The 24,142-nt window shown below is 34.6% G+C and overlaps 1 protein-coding gene across 4 annotated transcripts in view; it reads right to left on the bottom strand.

Annotated features, from left to right (window-relative positions):
- Positions 1-24,142, bottom strand: part of LOC138815454 (cadherin-8) — a 360,916-nt gene that overhangs the window by 37,479 nt on the left and 299,295 nt on the right. For all 4 annotated transcript variants that reach the window (XM_070004893.1, XM_070004891.1, XM_070004894.1 and 1 more), the window contains exon 10: positions 15,514-15,631. In XM_070004893.1, the coding sequence (XP_069860994.1) occupies positions 15,514-15,631 (118 nt within the window). The remainder of the gene's footprint in view (positions 1-15,513; positions 15,632-24,142) is intronic.

The raw sequence follows: 24,142 nt of genomic DNA, 5'->3' as shown, positions 1-24,142 counted from the left end.
TCACACAATTGAACACAGCAACTCTGTGAATGTTTCATCTCTATAAATGGTTCAGTTGTCTACCTCCTAGTCCAGATATGAACCTTTTCCTTATAAGTGATAAGGAATTAGGAATAGAAAAATAAAAATCTCTTCTTGCCCCCAAACCAAGCTGTGAGATCTAGGCAGACCTTTTCCTTCTGGAAGCTCTTTTATATCTTCAAGAAAATGTATAAACATTGGTCAAGCATGCACTGAGACAGGATATAGAAAAAGTGAAAAAATAATATGAACTATCCTTAGGGCAATGGTGTGGACATTAAAGAATTCGCTTGAACTCTCAGGGGCCCTTTTCTATTGCTGATGCAGAGAATTTGAGTAGGGTTTCTACCAGCTGCAAGCAATGTATTTGTGTTAATTTTTCTACTTTATTTTCCTCCATCTAGTTTTTCCTCTGACTGAAGTTACATTAAATTAATTCATTTAGCAGACTTATTGAATCATGGTAACCATTTATTGAATTCATGGATAATTGTTTAACTTCTTACAATATTGCATTTTGTCTACATACATTCATCTAAAAAGAAGTGCAAGCCTGAGATAGCTTATCAAAGATAAACTAGCAAGTAATGGAGCCCATAGAAGGGCCCTGTCCTGGCTGTGGACAAGGGCTTCCTGCCTTCTGTGACTGCTCACTTTTATCATTTGTCCCTTTTACATTATTTTATGTACTAGAAGTGCAAGAAATACAAAAATTAGGTGGGATCATGGGTAATAGTAAAATGACAGATCTGACAGCTTACGCCTTTCCAATGATCTCTATCTTTTCTCGTATTTTTTTCTTTTCTTTTCCTTTTTAAAAAAAATTCTTGGCTATCTAAGAGAACAAACTAATGTTTTCTGGATATCAACAAGCTAAGGTCTAAATAATGTGTATGCTCTTGCTTCTGTAAATCCAAAGTCTAATAGGCCTGAATTAGTGGAGCCAGTATCAACTCAGGAATTGATCGGTAAATGCTGAGCAACATTCAATCCCTAAGACAAAGTTTAGGCATTGGTTTTTCGAGTTACACTGGACTTCCTACTGGAGAACTTACCTTCTTTAGCAACATTCATAACATGCCAGCAACTTTGCTGGCCAGACTTTAGAAGGAAAAGTTACAAAGTAAAACATTGAAGCAAGAGAGTAATGGAGCTGGGAACATTTATATCCTAATGGGAAAAGTTTGACTTGTGTATTTGCTTTATGGAATTTTCTGATGTCACTTTATCCTTATAAATTTGAGCATTCTTATCTCTTGAGAGGAACATGATGAGATTTGGGAAATACAATTCAGAGTAGGAACCATCTAGCAGCTTGAAGGCCTTAAATTCTATTTTTACTTGAAGAAAACTTACTTTTTCCTCCTCCATCCTGGTACCACTGCCTTTGTTATTAGGTCTATCTGGATGAAAATACTAACAATCCCTGCTACATTCCTCCTGTCCTTTACCACCCACACATGGTCCTAACTCTCTTTAAAGAAAAAGCTCTGATAAACAAAAGTTCTCAACTAAAATTCCATGTTCTGTAGTCCAAAAAAGAAGACACATAACCCAGTAACTCATTTCTGAGAAAATCTTACATAGCTAAGATTTGGATGTGGATTCATCATTTTTTTTAAATTTCCAACATTGGAAATTGTGACTTGAGTGAAATGAATATGTAGTTTTATGTTAAGGATATCTCCAACTGCTCTCAAAGACACGATGTTAAGGGGTAAGTGTGATACATAATTAAAATGATACTTGATGGAGTGTATTTGCTCAGATCCTTTGACTATAATACTGAAGATTCCAAGATATAAATGCATGTGTGTTTCTTCCTGTTCTAACATCCTTGAAATCAAGAGGTACCTGAAGTTGAAGAAATACTGTATTTAATTTACAGGTCTTTAGTGGAACATTATTTTTCTTTCTAAGGCAGGAATAAATTAATGGTCTGTCTCATTAACAATCTCCAGTATTTGCTGACATTTAAGCCTGAAAGTGTGGGATTAGTGTATAGGATTTGGATCAGGAAAAGACAAAGAGAATGTGTTGACCCAATCACATTTCAGGTCACTGTGGTTAACCTGTCCTGGTCACAAATGATTCAAATACAACTTTGACGTAAGGATCAAGTGCTCCAGCTGATATCTTTCCTTTACTGCATACTAACAAAAGATCTCTACCTACATCTAGGGGGGAAAAGTTTTAGTCTTAGTTTAGGTCAAGACTCTGGAGTTTTTCCTATCTCTAGCTTTAAATCCTTTAAATTTCAGGTTATATTAGCAGATATATGAATGTACTGTTTCTGTTTAATCCTGGAGCTACATCTCCTTTGCAGAAAATACTGAATATGCTTCAGTGGTCTGTTCTTTCCATTTAATGCATTTTAGGCAATTAAAAAATAGAAGACATGAATGAATTATCTTTATTAAATTTAGAATAGAAAGTTGTGTGTGAGGTTGAATTCGCCCAATATGGGATTCAGTTAAAAAAATTTTTGGTAGTCGATTGATTTTTGGTGTTTTGTTGTCACTGTGATGAATTAAAAAGACCTGTGAGCATTAGATACACATAGTCTGAAATAAGGCTGGACACCCAGAAGATGCTCACAAAGCTGTGAGCGTAATCACTGTTTTGTGTTGTAGGATATAGTACAAGAAGAAGACTATTTTATTGTTTTTACTCCAAATATTATTAAAACAGTCTTCAATAATGCTTAGCTGATGGTTTCTAACCTTCTATGGTTTTCAAAAATCACACCTTGTGAAAACTAGGAAATAAAATTTTAGCAATTTCATCTGATGAATGATTCTGGAATAAATTTTCAAAAGGACATGCATGCTACTGGTGAGAAAAACAATCCTGTAATTTATTAACTACTCTCAATGCCTGACAAGTGACTTAATACAGATGAGCTTCAATATCTTATCTGAAACTTAGAGCTAGATGGATAGATAATGTATATCACTTGAAACAAATAGATGCGCTATGAATTTTAGCTATTGTTTTTCTTGTAGTATAATCTATAACCCATTCAGAACATGAGAGAATGTATTTATCTTAAAACAACCAGAGACTCTCAAATAAAAGCAATGTATAAGTGGATATTAGCTTTCTTCCTAAACTTTATAATAATATTTTTCACTTTAATATCATTTTATAAGCAAATATATTTTGGGGAATATAATGTTAACTAGATTATTTCCTGAAATATTCTTCTGACAAAAGTAAGAAGCATCCATTTTAGCATATATACTTAATTTACAAAGATAAAAATGATAGCAGATTTAATAGAAGGAGTTGCTTTTTATTGTCATTTCTGCTTTACTCAATTATGTGAGTTTTATTTAAATACATATTATATATGTATTTATTTAAATACATATTAATTACAAATAATATATGCATATATATTCCCTTATATTTTTTTTCTGGGGAGGGAAAATTTAAATGACCTTTAGGTAATTGTTTAAGCACTATGAAAATTTCTTTGTTGAATTTTAACATACTAACATTTAAAACAAAGTAAAGATACATCCTCACATATTACTGCTGTTTCAGAACATGACCAAAGTTGTTTTTAATTTTAAAGTTATGAACTCACAAAATTTTATCAAATATGAATAATACAATGTTTATATCAATGGACTTCTTAGCTTGAGTATTTAACTGTATGTATATATAAAAGCCTCTTAACTGAGTGGGACATATTTGTTATCCTGCTAAAAATATTAACAGAAGATGCAGATATAAACACAAAGCTAAGAAACACCTCTTTTATTTCCTGTGGAAAAGCAAGGAAAGTAGTGTTGATGTAAACTTAAGTAAAGTTTAAGTAAACTTCCTCTATGTCTGGCTCTTTGCTCTTAACTGGCAGACACATAGCCATCTGTTTATTTCTGTAGAAGTTTATTGAGGTGCATTTTGATTCTGAGAGGTCTCTCTTATAAATCAAAAGTGAGCCAAGTAACTATTTTCATTGAATTTCCTATCTCCTTGTTGCAGTTTCACAAGACATACAGTAGTATTAAATTCTTAAACATTGAAGTCATTTGTCATATGTTTACTGAGTTCTTTTTTGGTATATAAGAATAATTTTATTCTTTAATATGTCCAGCATTCTGGCCAGACATCCCATGAAAAACAGGCTATAATTTTACAGATGACACCTTATAATAATACTGTCTAGAAATTTTTTTTTGCCAGTCCTGGGACTTGGGAACTATACCTGATCCTCTTTCAGTACAATTCTATTGCTCTATCACTTTTTCTGAGTAGTTCCTTGGTTATAAGAATCTCATGGACTTTGTTGCCGAGGCTAGCTTCGAACTGTGATTCCTAGATTTCAGCCTCCTTAATAGCTAGGATTAGAGGCATGAGCCACTGGAGCCCAGCTCTTAATATGGAGATTTTATGCAGTAAGATGCCTTGCCTATTCATTCTTTCTTTTTAAGGTTTATAAAGAAGCTAAAGAAGTAAGTGGCGCTGTAGCTCAAGTGGTAGAGCGCTCGCCTTGAGCTGAAGAGCTGAGGGACAGCGCCCAGGCCCAGAGTTCAAGCCCCACGACCGACAAAAAAAAAAAAAAAAAAAAAAAAAAAAAAGCTAAAGAATATCAACAACTAATATATAAATTTTAGGTATTGCCTTTGGGATTTATATGAGATTCTTCCTCTTTCATCACAACATTTTTTTAACATTTTCAACTGCTTTTGCATTTTATTATAGAAAATTAAAAAGCCTCATTCAAATCTTCAAATCTCCATCGACTGGTATACCAAGGCATGTCCCCAGTTTTGTAATATTTCTTCTGATATCACATTTTTATGCACTCAGTATGTTAAAAATAGATGGATGTTTAGCTCTCTAGCAATAATCTATTCATTCATTTAAAGATGAAAGGAGGGCTGGGAAGGTGGCTCAGTGGTAGAGCACTTGCCTTGCATGCATGAGGCCCTGGGTTTGATTCCTCAGCACCACATAAGCAAAAAGAAAAACAGCCGGAAGTGGCGCTGCGGCTCAAGTGGTAGAGTCCTAGACTTGAGCTGAAGAGCTGAGGGACAGCACCCAGGTCCAGAGTTCAGGCCCCATGACTGGACCCCCACCCCCCCCCAAAAAAAAAGATGAGAGGAAAATGAAATTTAGGGAGGAGAGAGAAGTAAAGCATGGATGACCATGAAGGATTCAGCATGGACTGGCCAAAGAAAATAAGGAAATCTGGAGCAGAAAACTTATGTTTGACATGCCAGATGAAGTATCCTACTTTTTCAGTTCAATCTAAGGTAAACATCCTCAAAGGCTGAATGTAAGGTACTCAAACAACAGGGAGAGGAAGATATTGTGGGTTGTAAGGTTGAAAACAAAGGCCATGAGTAACCCAGAAAAGTCCAAAGGCAAACACTATGCTACTCAAGGAAGTGCACCAGTACAACCCTTCAGGTAGTAGCTTAAGAAACAGAAAGAGAAAGCAACAGAGAAAATACAAATCTAATGTCCTGCCCAGTACACAAACAGCCTCAGTAACTATTGCTCTCTGGGAGTGAGCTTTAACTCTCATGCACTGACAGGGATCCAAATTCACCATGCATGGGATTTGACAAATACATGAACTGTGTATATAATATGTCGTGGATCAAACTAGAATAGATTGTAATAACCCTCAAAAGAGAATTACATCAGTCTTAGTACATTGATTGGGCCGTAACACAAATTACTATGACATCCATGGATCACGATGCATTAGGCAAAGGCTCGCCCACAGGCTTTGACCCTGAAACTAGAAGCACATTGAATTGTGTGGTGCAACATACCTCATCTGACCTCCATAATGATATATACAGCAACATGAAGCCCAGGGAAGGCCTTACCTGTTTGTGATTGCAGATCTACATCACCGCTCTGACAGACAAAACACTTCGTAAAGTTGGGAGTGATGGAATCTATGACGACCTAACTCTTCTTTATGTAGGGCCAGATTCAAAAACTGGGTGAAGTCTAAGAGAAAATCTTTGTTTATGACAGTATAGAAGGTAGAATGTGTTATCATTTCACCATAAACCATAGCACATTGAAGACTCGAGTATGAATTTCTCTACTAGATGACAAAAAAACATGTTAAATTATAGTCTCCTCTCTGAAGATTTAAATTGGTACTCAAAGACTGAGTCCTAAGGAGAACTAAGATACTGTATAGGAGGGGAGAGAAATTGTCTGTTTTATTCATTACTTTAGGCCTAATTCTCAACATTGCATCTGGCACATGGTAGTCACCAAATAAATGGTTATCAAATAAATGAATGGACGACTAAACATATGTTCTATTATTAATAGCCTCAGAGATCAGTGGAGGGAATATTACTTGATTTATGGGTGTCTTAGTATGTACCATGACACATTAAAGAACAAAGGAAAGAGGATAAACTTCACTGTTAAAAACCTAGTTCATCTGTTCATAGATGAGGGAAATTTTCCTGTAATTATTACAAGTGATTGGAAATTAGCTAGATAGAAAAGAAATGGAACAGAAATCATGTTACCAGCAAAAAAGAAGAAGAAAACTTTATAAATGTAACTCATGTTGAGCTTAGAAGACATATACAAGGTAAATAAAATAAGAAATGATGAAATAAATTGTATATACATCTTCATTGCCTTTTTTTGGTCACATGTTTCAATTTTTTATCTAGTATTTATTACCATCCTAAGCCAGCTATTTAGTAGTGTGCTTCTGGATAAGAAAATTTCTATCATCTTTCTGTTCTCAAATATTCCATTTGCCAATACATAAAGAAGTATTTACTCTCTTCAGCCCCATGGACACATTTATTCTTAAAGTATTCTTCACTTTAATTATGGCTGTATTAGTATAATAAGAGTTATAGTCAACTCTAACTACTTGTTATCCAAAGCCTCTTTTTGCTCATTTTTCCTTTCCCTTTATTTTATTATTCAGTGTTTGTAGTCCAGTAATTGGACCATTAAGAAAGGTGCAATAGCATAGAATATCATTAGTAATCTCCTAAGTGCCTTATTTTTGATCCTTTATAAATATTTTCATTTTATTCATAGGGTGGATTGAAGAGATCCTGGAAGTTCAGAGTTTATTGAAGGAAGAGGTGAATAAACCTAATATATTTATGATTTCTAGTTTGCAGAATATCAACAATGCAACCAGGCACCAAAATCATTTAATTTAATTTAATTTAGTACTTTACTATCCAAAGCAGCATTGCAGGAAAGTATTATTTTATTTCTTTTTTTTTTGGCAGGGGGGGAGGTCCGGTCGTGGGGTCTGAACTCTGGGCCTGGGTGCTGTCCCTCAGCTCTTCAGCTCAAGGCTAGCGTTCTATCACTTGAGCCACAGCGTCACTTCTGGCTTTTTTTTCTGCGTATGTGGTGCTGAGGAATCGAATCCAGGGCCTCATGCATGCAAGGCAAGTGCTCTACCACTGAGCCACCTCCCCAGCCCCTTATTTTCTTCTTTTGGATAAATGTTTAATTAAGATTATTCAACTTCTTTGTACGATCTCTTGTACATCATAACCAGAAGGGCTAGGATTCCAATCTCAATATTCTTTGGTATAAAGCCTGTACTTGTTTCTTCTCAGGATCTCACCTTTATCTTTTGTTCTAATAAATCCCAAATCATCTTTTCTGACATGTATTTATCTAAAGCGTCCCCTTGACTGTTGTTACATTATCTTTCTGCCTTTCTACCCTCTTCATTAATAAAGTGAGGGATCTTAAACAGTTCATTTGTGTTATTCGGATCATATTCCCAGATAGAATGTCACATATGCCTAATACTGTGTCTAAAAAGTGCTCACATTAATTCCAACTGCAAATGTCTGTGCTGAAAGGAGATGAAATGATTGTCAACTACATTTAGCACTCTTTCAGAAAAGGGGAATTGGAATAAACTGACAGCTCATTTTGTTTCTGCATTCAATTTTAACCCTGGATTGTGCTTTCCAAAGGGCAGACACATTTGTTTGGTGGTAGATGATAAATCAGTAAATAACATGGTTCTTTAATGACATGGCAGCAAAATGGTACAAACAAAACTGGTTAAATAAAAATATCTCTCTCTCTGAGTAATTCTTTATATCCTTCCTGATCCTTTTATATTTCTTTAAGAGAAGTTCAAAGAAACAGGCCAGAAAGCAACTTTCTTAAAGAAACTAGCTCAAAGATATCTACAGAGATAACTGAAATAACTGTAAGATAACTATGCATGTATCAATTTATTTTCTTGGTTTTCTCTTTCAAAAAAAATTTTCAGAAATAAAATGTTCTGCAAAGACCGGAAATGATTGCTAGCAAATTGACAGAGAACTCTACTGCAATTCACAACTTTGAATAGCATTTTGACAACTACATATATAAATCTATGCCATGAATCTAAATTACATCCCAGTAGTCAGTAATTTCAGGACTAAATTGTCTTCCATAACACACACCCCAAAAAAGAGATATGAAGGGCACTATATGTCTGACCAGAGTAATAATTTTAAGATTTCCAATATTTTTAGAGAAAATTCTCCATCTCTGAACGTACACTTGCACTATGATTTAAAAACCCAAAGAAAAGAAAGTATGGAAACTACAAAATAAAAAGAGGCTGAACAACAAAATTCTCCCTTTTTTCTGAATTGAAGGGCACAGTATAGCTTAGAGTCAACAAGTACAGGTTTGTTATCTATTTTTTTCTTAGCTTACACATTTCCCTTAATTATAGTTTATGTGGCAAAATAAAATATGAACAGATTTTTTTAATCAACATTACATTGCTGGAAGCATAAACAAGAAATTATGAATTACTAAAGAAGAATATTTGGATCCTATATACATGATATATTATTCTACATTGGATCTATTGGCCCTTATGTTTGAAGCAATTTGAACACTTAAAAAAACATTCAACAGGGAGAAAAATGATCAGATTTTTTGTGGACAATAGCTGAAATTTTCATTTAGCCAATGTAGTGCACTGTGTTATTCAAAATTCATTAAATAATTGGGGTAGCCACTGTCACAATATTGGAAACATGCATATGTTGTTAGTCAGCGTCCTATTAATAAAAGCACACAGGACAGACAGTGATGTGGGAAATCCAATAAAAATGGGTCCACTGTAGATGGGGACTGAGGTCAGCTGCAAAGATGGTTTAAAGAAAGAGGTAACAGTTCAACAAGTTCTTTCTGAGCTTCAAAGAAGCCAGGTGGGAGCAAAGAACTTTAGAAGATAGTCAGAAATGGTGAACCCAGCAATGACCCATCAAGAAAGCGGTTGAGGTACAGTCAGACCTAACTAGGACTTGGGCTTACTGAAGAGGAGATCCCTCTCTACCTTCTCCCCCTCCACTCGAATATAAGAGATTCTTTGCTCATGAGGATATACTGAGGAACAGAAAAACATTTCTGGTTGTCTTGTGATAAGAATATTTCTCATCTATTTTTCAGGCAGGAAATTCGGTCTTATAGCAAGAGAGTCTGAAATAAGCTGACAGTAGTCAACAAATGAAAGTTTCAAAAGCCCATGCAAAATGATTCTCAAAGAGTAATGGTTTCTAATATTTGATATATTAGAACTGAGACTGATCGTATTAAATTGGAAGTAAGAAATAGACAGTGACTAGGGAGAGCTGACTTTGTTTTTTGTTTGTTTGTTTGTTTTTATTTTTTGTTTCTGCAAAATGCATGTTAGGGAAAAAAATCAGTTAAGTATAATAAGTCTTCATATTTATAACCAGAAGATGTGGCTGACGAATTATTTTCATTGTTTTGGGCTGTCCATTTCCTTATCCTTTTTAAAAATAATAATTTTGTTTTTCTATTGTAATAACCCTTAGACTAAAATATAATGTTAACTCAGTAGATTATTTGCAGTGCATTTTGTGAGGGTCAGTGTCTTCCCAGTTTGTGAAATGCTTTTCTCAAAATCAGTTCTCAGCATTAGAAAAACTATAAATAAAAGCTGCAGAGACCTGCTGGTGGATATTTAAAACGATATGTAACAGCATGAGAAGTTAAGAAATGCTGGGCATGGCACAAGATGCCTGTCATTGCAGCTGAACCAGAGCCAGAGATCTGAGTTTGCTAGAATCCATCTCTAAACCAATCAGCAATTAGCTGGCCTGTAGAGTACAGTTCAAGCACTAGCTTTGCAAATGCAAGGCCCCGAATCCATCCACCAACTCCCCCTCAAAAAATGTCTCCCAATTTATTGATTTATTGGTATTTATTTTCTGTGCTAAGACAGACTCTTATAATTCTTAAATACCACTATCGGATAATGACATAGACTTGAAACAGAATATTCAATCGAGATGGATACACACATTATACTTTGAATACTAAAAGAATGAAAGGCATATTTATTCTAAAGTTTTAGTCAACTTGTATATTATTCAGATCAATGATCAGAAGCATACTTCTAGAGTGAGTTTTCTACTTGCTTATGTGTTTATTTATTATTTGCATACTTTTGCGATTCTGGTGATTAATTCCAGGCCAAATGCTTGTTAGTTAGGAAAGCACCATCCCACTGAACTATATATTCCCAGATTAAGAGTGAGCCTCTTATCAATAAGATGTCAGTGAAGAAGAAAAAAAAGCAAAAGCAACATTTTAGTTACTAGTGCTCCATAGCTGTCTTTCTTAAGCATGGCCAAACTATAGCGAAGTCCAAGTTCACTGTGTACTTCTCTCTTCTTCTCTCCTGCTCTTTTTGAAGAGCAGGGTGATATGTTTTTCTGTATATACATATATATTAACCAAATATTTCAGTATAAGTCTTGAAGACTCTTTTGCACCAGCCTGTGATCTAGCAAATCCAAACTTTTTACCTGCAATATATAGGCTGGAGAAGAGCAGGTTCCTTTTGACCTCAAATTTCCTGTGAGCAAGATATTTCAGCAACTGTAAATGGTTCATTTATCTTCCCTGTCTTCTTCTATTGAATTGTTGGGTATTTTCCATTTCCACAGTTAGAATGGATAGAAGCCAATACTGAAATGTGGTAAGTAAATCTCTTGGATACAAATTTGCTCAACTGGAAGATAAAGATCTATAAAATTAGGAAAAAAATATACAAGGTCTTTTGTGTGTATGTACATAGGTAATAAAATGTCTCTGATATTCTTCACCTTGCATATTTTCCCTATTGAACATTGCCATATGATTATGAAAGATATATAACATTTATTCATCTATCTAGTCATTTTTTATTGGGACAGAACTGAGGCTTGAACCTAGGGTCTACATGCTGTCCCTGAGCTTTTGTGCTCAAGACTAGCAGTCTACCACTTGAACTCTAGTTCAACTTCTGGATTTTTTTGTGGTTAACTAAAGAATGAGAGTATCCATATCTTGGGGTTCATTTCGCTTAGCATCATCTTATATTGTTGTTGTTTTTAATGGACTATGTGATTTTTTGTTTCTTTTTTGTTCTTCTTCCTATGGTATATCTCTGTTGTCTCTGTATTTGATTCTTGTATCTTGCATCTTGTATATATATTTATCTAATTTGGGGAGGGGAAGGAAAATGACAAAATGCTGAAACAAGGACACAGGATGACGATTGCAACAATGAGACTCACAAGACATTATATTGGACATGAACTTTACATCTTTGGGGGAGGGAGGGATGAAGATGATGGGGAAGGGAAAGGATAGTAGTAGGAGAAAAACAAAGGAGGGGGTAACAATGCTGGACAAAAAATGTACTCATTACCTTATTTATGTAACTATAACCCCTCTGTACAGCATCTTTACAATGATATATACATATATATATATATATATATATATTAAAAGAGTATCAATTACTTTCTAGCCTAGGCTGGCTTTGAACTCTGCTTCTCAAGTCTTAGCCTCCTGAGTAGCTACAAGAATAAGCCAGGGACACCTGACATGATTCTCACATATTCAGAGAGAGAATTATTTACAGTCAGTCAACTGTGTAGGCTACAAGAAGCAGCTCATTTTTACCTCATTGTGTCTTTGGTTATGTATTAGTGGACTGAAATTGCACTACTATCAATCTATATGAGATGGAAAAACAGTCACTTTTCCATTGAATGACATGCTTCAAATTCCTTAGAAAATATTAACTACTGAAATTGTCTCCCTGAAGATCACATTAAGTGAAAGAATAATTTATCTATCATTTATAGATTTGAGTTTACTGGCTAAATGATAAGCTTATTTATTTACTGGTCAAATTATAAAACTTAGCTTTGTTACATAGATTGGGACTTACAACTCACAGAAATCTCAGTTCCTGCCCATTTTAAAGTCCACACCAAGAAGGGAAAAAAAATTCTGAATAGGATCATTTGATTTTTACCTTTTCTATTTCCAATACAAAATGTACCACAATTTTCAAGTAAATTATATGTAGTATTGTGTGCATATGTATGCTAGGGCTTGAACTGAAGACCTTAAGTTTTCACTTAACCTGTTCACTCCCTGCTGGTGCTCTACCACTGAGCCATGCTCCAGGTCCATATCTAGCATGAATGTAGTTGTTTTGTTTTCTAACATCATTAATAGTATACTGCCCAAAGGCCAAAGTCTATTTGGAGGCTTTGTATCTATGCCAAATGCTTTCAATTTCTTAATTGTTTCTGTCTGTTAACAATGAAAAAAAATGTTTCCCTCCATTTTCACAGTAGCTATGCCAGACTGCAAAGAAGTGGAGCAAAACTCATGAATTTCTGATCTTGGTAAAATAAATAGTGTATAAACTTTGCATGTTTATTCCAGAGACCTGTGAGTTCATGATTTATTCTGTGAGGAGATGTTGAATATTTGGATCCTCTATCCAAATATCATAGTGAACATATGTCCTGCTTCCTACAAGACAGTCTTAGTTTATGGTGTTTTCTAGGCATAAATATAAACAGCAACCCCTTTCACTTTTTTAAAATCATAGTTGGAATAATGAATTATATGGTCACTTTTTCCCAAACAAATGAATATATCATTTAAAATAAGTAATCATGACAGAGTGTACTTTTCTGATTCACTCTTCAATACCTGACAATTTTTAATTTTACAAATCTGAAACAAACATTAAAAAGTTACTCAAAAAGCATCATTCCTATATTCTCTTCAAAATCAAAGAGGTAACTCACATACATTAAGTACCCTACAGCATAGTTTATTTAAATTTGGAATGTGGCAGAAGGACATTTGCTATATTTACAACATTTTCTTACTAGTAATTCTGAAAATTAGAGAAACCACATAAAACTTACTCAGTGTAGGATAAAATATCTTTAAAAATGTTGTGTAAATTTTATTACGGATTAAAATTGCACTTTCCCTGGGATACATGGATACCTTTATATTAATCTAAAATGTTACATACAACCACCCAGAGCCGCGTACCAGTGGCTCAGGCCTGTAATTCCAGCTATTTAAGAAGTGGAGATCTGAGAATCATAGCACGAAGCCAGCTCAAGCAGAAAAGTCCATGAGACTTTTCTTTCTTTCTTTTTCTTTCTTTCTTTTTTTTTTTTTTTTTTTGGTCGTGGTGCTTCAACTCTGGGCTTGGGTGCTGTCCCTCAGCTCTTCAGCTCAAGGCCAGTGCTCTGGCGCTTGAGCCACAGTGCCACTTCCGGTTTTCTAGTGGTTAATTGGAGATAAGAGTCTCAAGGACTTTCCTGCCTGGGCTGGCTTTGAACTGTGATCCTCAGATCTTAGCCTCCTGAGTAGCTAGGATTACAGGCGTGAGCCACAGGCGCAGGGTCAGTAAGACTTCTTATCTCCAGTTAATCACATGGAAAAAGCCTAAAGTGGTGCTGTAGAACAAGTAAGTAGAGTTCTGACCCAAATAAACTCAGAGACAGTACCCAGGACATGAGTCCAAGCCCCAGAACTGGCAAAAGAACCACAACCACAAAAAAATCAAGCCAGAGTCACACCTATAAAAGGTATAGCCTAACATTTTATATTATATAGAATATACCAAGGCCTTCTGATATTTGGAACATTTTTTTCATGGAGAAACTATTAAATACAGTGAATCTTATATGCTCAAATAATTCCACATCCTGAGTAGTTCATACTCAAAATAACATAGATTGCACTTATGAACAAACTTTCAGCTCATTCTGGGGTTTGTAATGGCTTTATTTTTACTTTGAAATATTCAAGTGATTTCCACTAAAAAAAAAAAGAAGAAAGAAATTTCAGCACAAATAGTAGAGGAAAGAGAAAAAGAACACCAAGGTTGTATTAAATTTGTTAATTAAGGGAGACTACCAGATGGTGGTCCATTTTTGAGGAGAGCTAGCACAGTATTTTTTCTGTGGTATTTATAACTGAGGAAGCCAGCACATGGGAGATGCCAGCATATTGACCTTCCTTGTCCTGTGTGACAGACATCTACATTTAGCAAAGCCTTTCCCAAAGAACTCAGTAACATTGTGGTAAAGCGGGAGGTCATAACGTATTTATCACAAGCCATAGAATGTGATTTTGTAAAGCTAGTGTTCTCAAAATTCACTACCTCCTCTAAACAGTTGCAGTAATCCACTCAAAGAGATAGCACAAACCAAATTTTAGTCTAAATATTTTACTTGCAAACCATTCATTCAAAACTATACTATGCTATAGTAAGGCCACACCAAAAAGCTGAAAAAGGAGAATAGGGAAAAGAAAACCTGGAAACATACTTGCACTGTACTTTTTGCTAACCATTTAAAATAGCAAAAACTAAAGAGAAATATAGTACAATGAAAGTAATTTTGAAAGTCCTTGTGAAGTATTATATATATATATATCTCAGCTTAGGAACATGAATATATACATAAGCTATATTAAACAAACAAACAAAAAAAACAAACATGAGATGAGTCCTGATAAGTAATAGAACATAGCTGAAGCCAAAGGGTATCGAAGCTGGATTCTTAGGAACTAATGAAATGGATTAAATATCCTTTGTGAGTGAAAGACTTAGCAGTAAATCAGTTAGTATTAGCTCCCAAATAATACTGATAAGAAGTGTCCTTCAAGAAGGATTTTTCTGATCTAATTGCTATTATTAAAGTCAGTACAGGCTTAAAACAAATACCTCTAATATGTACACACAAACCAGGCAAAATTAGAATAGACTTTCCCTAAAGACTTGGTAAACATTCAATTAAAACTTTACAATTGCAAAGTTCAAGCCGGGCTTGTCTGCTGACAGAGATCTTAGTATCTTAGATTTCTGCACAGTTTCATGGGTGTTTAAGCATACACTGCATTTTCTCAAGCCAGCTGATGGCAATATTCACTGGGATAAAATTAATTTCCACGGCAACAATTTTCTGATCTATTAAGTAGATAGAAGAAAGGGGGAGTGGTGTAATGACGTGCCATTGAATAGATAAAGCAGATGTCAAATACTTATGGTGAACACAAAAATATTTCATGGTATTTTTCAGTGTTATTATATAAGTGTGGTTTAGTTTCCAATTTATATTTTACCCCATTACACAAAGTTAATATATTTACCTTCATTTTTCTTGATGGTGAAATTAGGATTGTTGGCCATTTCCGGGAGGAGACTGTATAAGAAATAATGTCCATTTTTGGGCTCGTCTTTGTCTGTCGCACTTACTGTTTGTATGACCTGAAACACAAAATTGACATCAGCATTTCTGATCATATCAGATGGGGCTCCTATTGCCTTTAAAAAGCGTCCTGATATTCCCCCTTTTGCGGTCTGACACACAGGCCCAAGGATTCTTCCTCAGCTTTCTAAGTTGTCATGGATGGTTTGTGCCAAGAACAGGGAGAAAAAAAATCTATCACTATTAAAAAACAGCTTTGATAAGTTGATGAAAATTAAGAACATTACCTTCTTTTCCATTTGGTGTCTGTGGCTTGAAATAGCAAAGTTAAGTGTATTTGAAAAATCCACTGGGTCATTACTGGTTTCTTTGCAATTTGAGTATTTACTGGCATCTAGAATGAGATTTGGAATTGTTACAGTGATTGCGCGGTGGCTCCTGGGAGGATGTTGGAGGTAGAGGGTTTAAATCTTGATTCCTCACTATTCTTCATTCCTCCTATTCATCCGGTTACCCGTGCTTGCCAAATAGGCTGTTCTTCGGCACAAACATCACTGTGGCAGACCTTTCTGTTGGATTGCATCTGTTCCTGCCCCATAATGAGCACTGCTTTTAAAGCTAGTGGATAGCGTATGCAAACAATGCTTTGGAGTGTATCCTGAGATGCATAAATTACAGGGATTAGGAGAATTACCACTGTGCAGAGAACTGCTTAGTTGACACAGATTCTGGGAATCAGTGTCTATTGAAAGTGCTTGATTCCCTTGCAAAGCGAGTCCAGACTTAATGCTAGGTTGTCTCTTGGGATGTCAGAGAATTATCTCAATTAATAGTCATGATTTCATGATATGTCCTTTTTTAAATACAAGACATTATACCAGAGCTAATAGTTAAAATACAGTTATCATCTCTCTATCACATATCTACAGTATATATCCTACAAAAAAAGTGGATGAAGGAAGGTAACCTAAGCAATGATAGATTTAAGCATTAAAAATAATAACAGGGAAAAATAAAAATAAAAGTTTTATGTTCTGAAAACATTGAAATTCTCTCTGGTATGAAATTTTGATAATTGTGTGATTATGCCAAATATAATTGGTCCATTTGAACTTGTAGGTACCATAGAACTTTGCAGTTTTTTTAAATACATGGATTAATTTCTGTTTTGTAAAGAAACCCATTGTAATTTGTGACCTAAGAAATATTATAGCCACAATGTAGAACTCTAGTAGTTTTGATCATTTTGCATTATATCCTACCCATATAGCTTATGATAGGTAATGCCTTCAAGCTAAAAATGAAAGAACTTCCAGTTCTCCATTTTTTTAATTGAACAGATTATTAGCTTGGGTGTGAATTTTTTCAAGAATCTGTTGTCTAATTATAATGTCTTATTACCAGTAATAACTATAAGTAGTTTGGCAAGATAACATGCAATGGTAGAATAAAAAAGCCACTCTGGTTAAGAGAGTAATTAAGAGCAAGGACACTGAAATCAGACTGCCCAATCTGCAGTCACAGTTTTTAATCATCTTTGTGTAAGATTAAAGAAATTTTGAAATTCTTTCTTTGAAAATCTAATGTAAAAAGAATATGCTTTTCTCATCAAATTCTTCAAATTATTGATATGAATATCTTGTCACAATGTCTGGTTTTGGATAAATGTTCAAAGAAATAGTAGTAATATTATAGTTTTATATAAACATTGCTATTTATTGATGATATAACACTTAGAAAAGTGTAATAACTCTGGTTTTGGCTTAACAGGGACCCAATATAATCAGATTAGAGGAGAAAGAAATTGTATTTACCATAGCTAAACACATAGCATATTTGCTTTGACATTAAATGCAGAGAAAACCCTGGGGTTATAGTTTCATAAAAGTAGAGATGACTGAATCTGCAAGGGGAGAAGATGTGAAATATGCATAACACTTCTGGACAGCATGAATGTACAAATGTTTAACAGAAAAAATATGGGCTGACCAGAAAGTAAAATTTTAAAAATGGTTGAAGGGAGGCATGAAGCCTTGAGTTCAAACTCCAGTAATATTAATAGATAGATAGATAGACAGATAGATAGACAGACAGATAGATAGATAGATAGATAGATAGATAGATAGATAGATAGATAGATAGATAGATAGATAGATAGATAGATAGATAGATAGATAGATAAACAGATAGATAAATAGATGTCAAGGAATTGAGAAGGTTCTTCTTTATTTTTCTCCAATCTACCTTTTATATTATTCAACTGATTAACACCATTTATACTACTTCTAATTAATCTTGAGGAAAAAAGTTCTTATATGAATGTCTAATGATGTCAATTCGGTCTGAGAGCTATTTGCTTAATTAAGCCAGCATAACAAAAATTAATTCAATAATTTAGCTTATATGCAGTGAGTGGAGAACTATTTATTATACAGCACCTTCAAAATTTAGTTTGGATGTCATAAAATTGAATATAATTTTTCCCATGTGAGTCAACTGAACCAGAAAGTCTTGGGGTATTACTTAGTGATATGCATGTCATGTGGCCTTCTGTGTCATTGTGGCACAAGTTCAAGTCTGAGAATCAATGTGTGGAGTCAAGAAAAAGATGGGTGCCCACAGCATCTTCATTACCATTCAGTAAAAGAGTTAGTATAGTGAAACTTCAGTGAGCTCATTGCCTGATGTATAGAGAAGTAAGTACTTCAAATGGTAATTCTTTAAATCATGTTCCAAATAGACTATTAACTCGCCATGGAAGACTTTGGGTTAAAGCATGTCTGATATTTTGTTTTGCTTTAAAGTGGAAATAATGTAGATCGCTAGTACCTGAGCATTTTATCTGAAAGTAGATCACTTGAATGACTGTGCCAAAAAAAATGCATTAGAATATCTAGATTAAAAAATTAAACATTTCTATTGGTGTAATTAGCTTTAAATAGTGGAAGGAATGAACAGATTTACTCAGGAACGTTCACCTCCAGAGACACATGATCAAGAAAAACTGAGTAGATGGAAAATGATTTGTACATAGGTTCCACTGTTCTCTACTATTACTGATGTTGATTTTTTTATTTTTTTATTTTTATTTTTTTTGCTTGATAAGAAATGTATTTATTACCTTGCTCATGTAATTGTAACCCCTCTATACAGTATTTTCACAATTAAAAAATATAATATATGTATATATATATACATACATAAATACATACATGCATTACATATACACCTGCCAGATGTTGGTCAAATAGTTTCTAAGGAAAATCAGTCAAGACAAAAATGCCTATGGACAGAGATATGGTTAAATGACTGATGTTGATTTAAAAAAAAATTAGACAGTTATTTCATTGAAACAATACAAAAGTTTTCAGAGATGTTACAGGCATTTAACTTTCAGTTTAAATATTTGATTTTCTACCTATAAAGTTGGACGCAAATGAAATAAATCTTGTGAAATTCATTCAATTTCAAAGAAAACAGAAAGCAATTGATGTGCAGTGTGTGTGTGTGTGTGTGTGTGTGTGTGTGTGTGCATGCGCGCGCGTGTGTGCATGTGCATGTGTGCATGCGTGTGTATAGGGGTCTGTACATACATAAAATTGAGACAAAACATAAATACATTCCAGGAACAGGTTTAAACTTCAGTGGGAGAGACCTCTGATCTAATTCCTGAGACTACAAATATGAAATCACAAATGTTTCTGTCATGAAACTGAAAAGAAGTATGAGAATTTTGTACCAGTCCATAATGCTGACCATAAAGAAAACTCTGTAAGTTATCCTAAATCAGATTGTTTTATCAAGAGTTATTGTACTTGAGGATAGTTCACAGTAACTCAAGTCTTAAGTAATAGTAGAATATTGCTGCCATTAATAATTTTAGAAAAGTTAAGAAGTCAGCAGACAATGCATTTCTGATGACCTAATCTGTTAACAAGGAAAACAGGATCTTGGGATCACACTTGCCTGTGAGTTCCTGTAGTTGATTGATCAGCTCTTAGTTGCCAGGCTTAAAAATCTATGAGATCTTTCTTGCCTCTCAATACTGTTTTCTCAATGCTAAGTATTGACTATATAAATTATTGTATGCATAGAGGACAGCAGTCACATTTCTATATTCTTATAAAATCTTTGCAATGCCTTAAGAAGAAGCATTAGTTAAAAGACCTAGCAGTATTCCAGTACATCTGAACAGTCTATATCATATATGTTTGATTATAAATCCAGTCTTTCTCCCCTACCAGACATGCCAGGTTGTCTTAAGTGTGTGGAGGTTCACACTTCCTGTGAATGCATATATATATGTCAGTCGTGGGGCTTGAACTCTGGGCTTGGGTGCTGTCCCTCAGCTCTTCAGTTCAAGGTGAGCACTCTACCACTTGAGCCACAGCGCCACTTCCAGTTTTCTAGAGGTTTTTTGGAGATAAGAGTCTCACGGACTTTCATGCCCCAGCTGGCTTTGAACTGCGATCCTCAGATCTCAGCCTCCTGAGGAGCTAAGTGCATTTATATTATCCTGGGGTTTCCAATATTCTGGTAAATGTGGAAGGATAAGCAATCCATCCTCCTTGCTCATGTCCTGTGTCTTAGCAGAAGAAACTTTCTTCTGAATTCTACCTTGTAGAATGAATAGCTAATTTAACATTCAGAACCCAGGGTTCTATCTGATTGTGGAAAAGATGGGAGAGGATTTGCTGGTTGCAACATTTGGTACTATTCTTCAAAGATTCCAGAATATAGGGGTCATATATGAAGACATGGCAAGGATAAGGACTTGAGTGTCTGAAATCAAAGCCAACTGTCATTTTCATACAAAAGCCTGGTTTACCTTTTCTTCTTTTCCCCTGTAGTGAGGTAAATTGCAAGGTGTGGTCAAGAGGGTCAATGGAAAAAAATGGAGAAATCAACGGTGGTGGATTTTGACTCTTCCATTATTGCTGGCTAATTTCTGATGATCAACACTGACTTTTCTGAAAGACTGATCACTTTCTTAGAAGTGATGGTGTTTACACTGAGAATCAATGGATGATCCATAAGTCAGCTCCATATGATTTTGCCAACATGCAAGTAAAATTATTTTAAAATATTTTTATATGTGTATAATTTAGAGAAATAAAATCCACAGCTCAGAGTATGGTATCCAGAATCAGATAAAAGATAACAAAATGGGTTGAAAAGTAATTCCTCACAAAAGGGGTCATTGAAAATAAAAATTGTGCATGAAAGAGAAATCAACTTTTCATAACCATGAGGAGAAAATAGTGGTATCTGGGAAATTATATCAGAATCTCACAATGACCTAATTATTCCCAAAGTGTATAATGTAGCTTAAATGTAATCACCATCACCATAATCATATCCCTGTGAAGTATATAACCACAATGTTTTGAATAATTGGCATGGCAATCCAATTCCTACTAAGATTTTTTTTCCTATTCACCAAAGGAGTCCTTCCTTTTTCTTTGTTTTCTTTTTTACTCTTGTTCCAAATAGACTACTATTCAAAACAGACAGCTTAAAGTATAACCTACAGAGAACATAGTAGAAAGAGGCAAATAGATTCTATTTGCTCTTAAACACTAAGCGTAATCCATTGGCCTCTGGGTAGATGCCTTCAACAACCCACTGTAGAAATTCCAACAATTTCATCAGTGTTGTCACTTGTTTTCCATCTCTTTGACTTTAATGACACTAAATTCAAGCAAAACAAAATAAACACAAAGTAAAGTTTGCTGAATGATCTGTGTGGGGAAACTTGGGCTTCCTTTGTGGCAGGCAATCTTCTACTCTCTACATTCTTTTGCCGGACCCTGTATACCTTGCATGTGGTATATAGCATTAAAAAGATCTATATGGCAAACAAATCAGTCCTTCTATTAGTCTCCTTTAATAATTAAGTTTAACCAGTTGAGTAAAAGCCACCGACTTTAGCATAGCTCAGAAGTTTTACTTCCCAATCTCTTCTCCACTGCACTCTCTCCATCTTATTTCTGGATAGGCATGTATCCCATTGTCTCTTGATGATCATCACCATGGCTTCCTAAGCTGGATCATGTCCATCCTTTATTCTCAAGGAGCAAGGTCTGGTTATTGAGTTCCATTGACCACTAATTCTAAATATCCCCTGATGGAAATGTGAAAGATTTTATAATGCAGTATGTGTGTGAAAGCAAAATACTGAATGAACTGTTGGTTATATGAGCTCTACCAATACACACACACACACACACACACACACACACACACGAATATGTTCATAAATATAAGGGAAAAGGATAAACAAAAGGAGCATATGATAATTATGTTTATCTTTAATTCATTTTTCCCCAACCTTATCTGGTAAACAAGCGTGCACACACACACACACACACACACACACACACACACACACACACACACACACACACATATGCCACCACCACTACACCACCACCACCACCACCATTTCTACCACAGTACAATGTAGATGATAGGCTACAATAAAAATTTTCATCACGAAGTCACTTTTAGAAATGCTATCTTTTAACACTCCACCTGCATCTTAAAGATCTTTTCAGATGCTTTTAACCTTTGTGTGAAGATATATTTACATAACCTGGTCGGGGTAATTTCCTTCACTATCTAGTAATATGTCAGTGTCGATGGTACCAGATTGTATCCAGTTTATGTGTTTAGCGCAAAGTCAAAGTCTTACTAACTATGGTGTGTAGGATTTCACTCAAAATTATATTCCTCATTATGTCATACGGGATCAAAGAAAACAGGCATAACCACGTGCCAACCTATTTCCTATCCTAAATTCATATTCAGTAACTCACAGGTTGATACAAAAAGAATAGATCAGCCTGAATCTCTTATGATTTCTAAGACATCTTTTATACCATTTTTGTTTCCTCTGTGGATCATTAATCTTTATTCAATTAAGGGCCAGAACAAAAGATATAGTACTTGTAATCCCACAAGAGGTTCAGCTGACACAGAGGCTACATATAAAAATTTCTGAAAGGATGTATATAGTCTGTTTCTTTGTGCAGTTGCAGCTAATTTGAAATATTAAAAACAAACACTAACCCTGAAAGTTACAAGAGAAAGAATGAAGTGTGAGTCCTTTTGAAAAAATAAAATACTTTTCAATGATCAGAAGATTATATGGAGATAGGATGTCAGACTCTAGCCTATTGTATTGATCAACTTAGAAACCATTTATAGTATGTTTTTCCAAATAAGTCCATAAAGACATGACAATAAAAACCTCAATACAAAACTAAAAAATGCATTGTGTTCCTTAGACTTGAAAATGGTGAAAATAACTACAGGTTGAGTTCACCTTGTCTGAAATATTTGAACCAGAAGTGTTGTGAACTTCAGGCTTTAGTTTTCAATGTCTAGAGTACATTTCATAGATATAAAGAGATATCTGAGGATGAGACCCGAGCAGACACATGAAATTTATTTCTTTTTCATATATGTATATATATATATATATATATATATATGTATGTATATACACCAAATCTCACATAACATTTTAGTTTGCCTATGCTTTGTGACCTGTCACTCAAAGTCATTTGTGAAGTTGTGGCATCATGTTGATGTCCAAAAAACATTCAGGCTTTTGGAGCAATTTAAATGTTAGATTTCCAAATTCTAACTACTAGTTATCATACCTGCCTATTGGGCTTGTAAGATATATCTATGTACGTTATATTTGTATCTGTTGACTCTTCAGATGTGACACTTTAAACCTACTCGTATTTTACCTGTGAGTCACACACTGTGTAAGTAATAAAGGTATAACTCACAATTGCGTTGTTTGAACCACAAACTATCCAATTATATTTCTGCATTTGGGCTTTGTCTTTCTGTCAACATTCTACCATACACCTTGATTAATGATTCTCTTGGAATAAGTTTGGTTACATATGTTCTCACCCTATATTACTTCATGCATCCCGTTAATTCACCACCCCCTTATTCTAAACAGAATAAAGTGAATATAGTATTCTGTGCTTTTTGGTGAGGCCATCCCTCCCATCTGTTTCAAAATCAATCCTGTCTCCCTCCTGTGTATGCAGATAGATCATGAAAGATGCCTGCTGGCAGGAAAGTTAAAATTAAATCTCCCACACTTACTGCTTCACGAGTGTTATGAAATGCCATCATTTCATTTCATTTTATTGTTTCCTATTTATTAGAAAAAAGACCCACAAAAACTAAAACAGCAATAAATTCACAAACTTATTCATTGCTGGTGTTTATCAAGGGATAATTATCGTGGCTTTCCTTATGAGGTTTTCTATCTTTTAATTTTACTTTCCATGGAAATCTTTTGAGTCATATTATTAGTGTCAGGAGTTGCTTTTGTTTATGGAACCAATTGTTCACAATTGATCTGAATCATATGATCATGAATATTTTTTAGGAGATGTGTGTTGCATAGGCAATGAACTTTCAAAGTTATACTTCTTTCGGGAGAATTTTATGACCCTAGAAAATACAAGGACTTTTGCATCTTTAAAAGTTGACTTTGGGGCTGGGAATGTGCCTTGGTGGTAGAGTGCTTGCCTAGC

The sequence above is a fragment of the Dipodomys merriami genome, unplaced genomic scaffold, assembly GCF_024711535.1.
Source record: "Dipodomys merriami isolate MVZ:Mamm:240054 unplaced genomic scaffold, mDipMer1.0.p SCAF_64, whole genome shotgun sequence".
NCBI lineage: Eukaryota > Metazoa > Chordata > Mammalia > Rodentia > Heteromyidae > Dipodomys > Dipodomys merriami.
The sequence above is the reverse complement of the archived record's forward strand: the minus strand, read 5'-3'. Positions and strand labels throughout refer to the sequence as shown.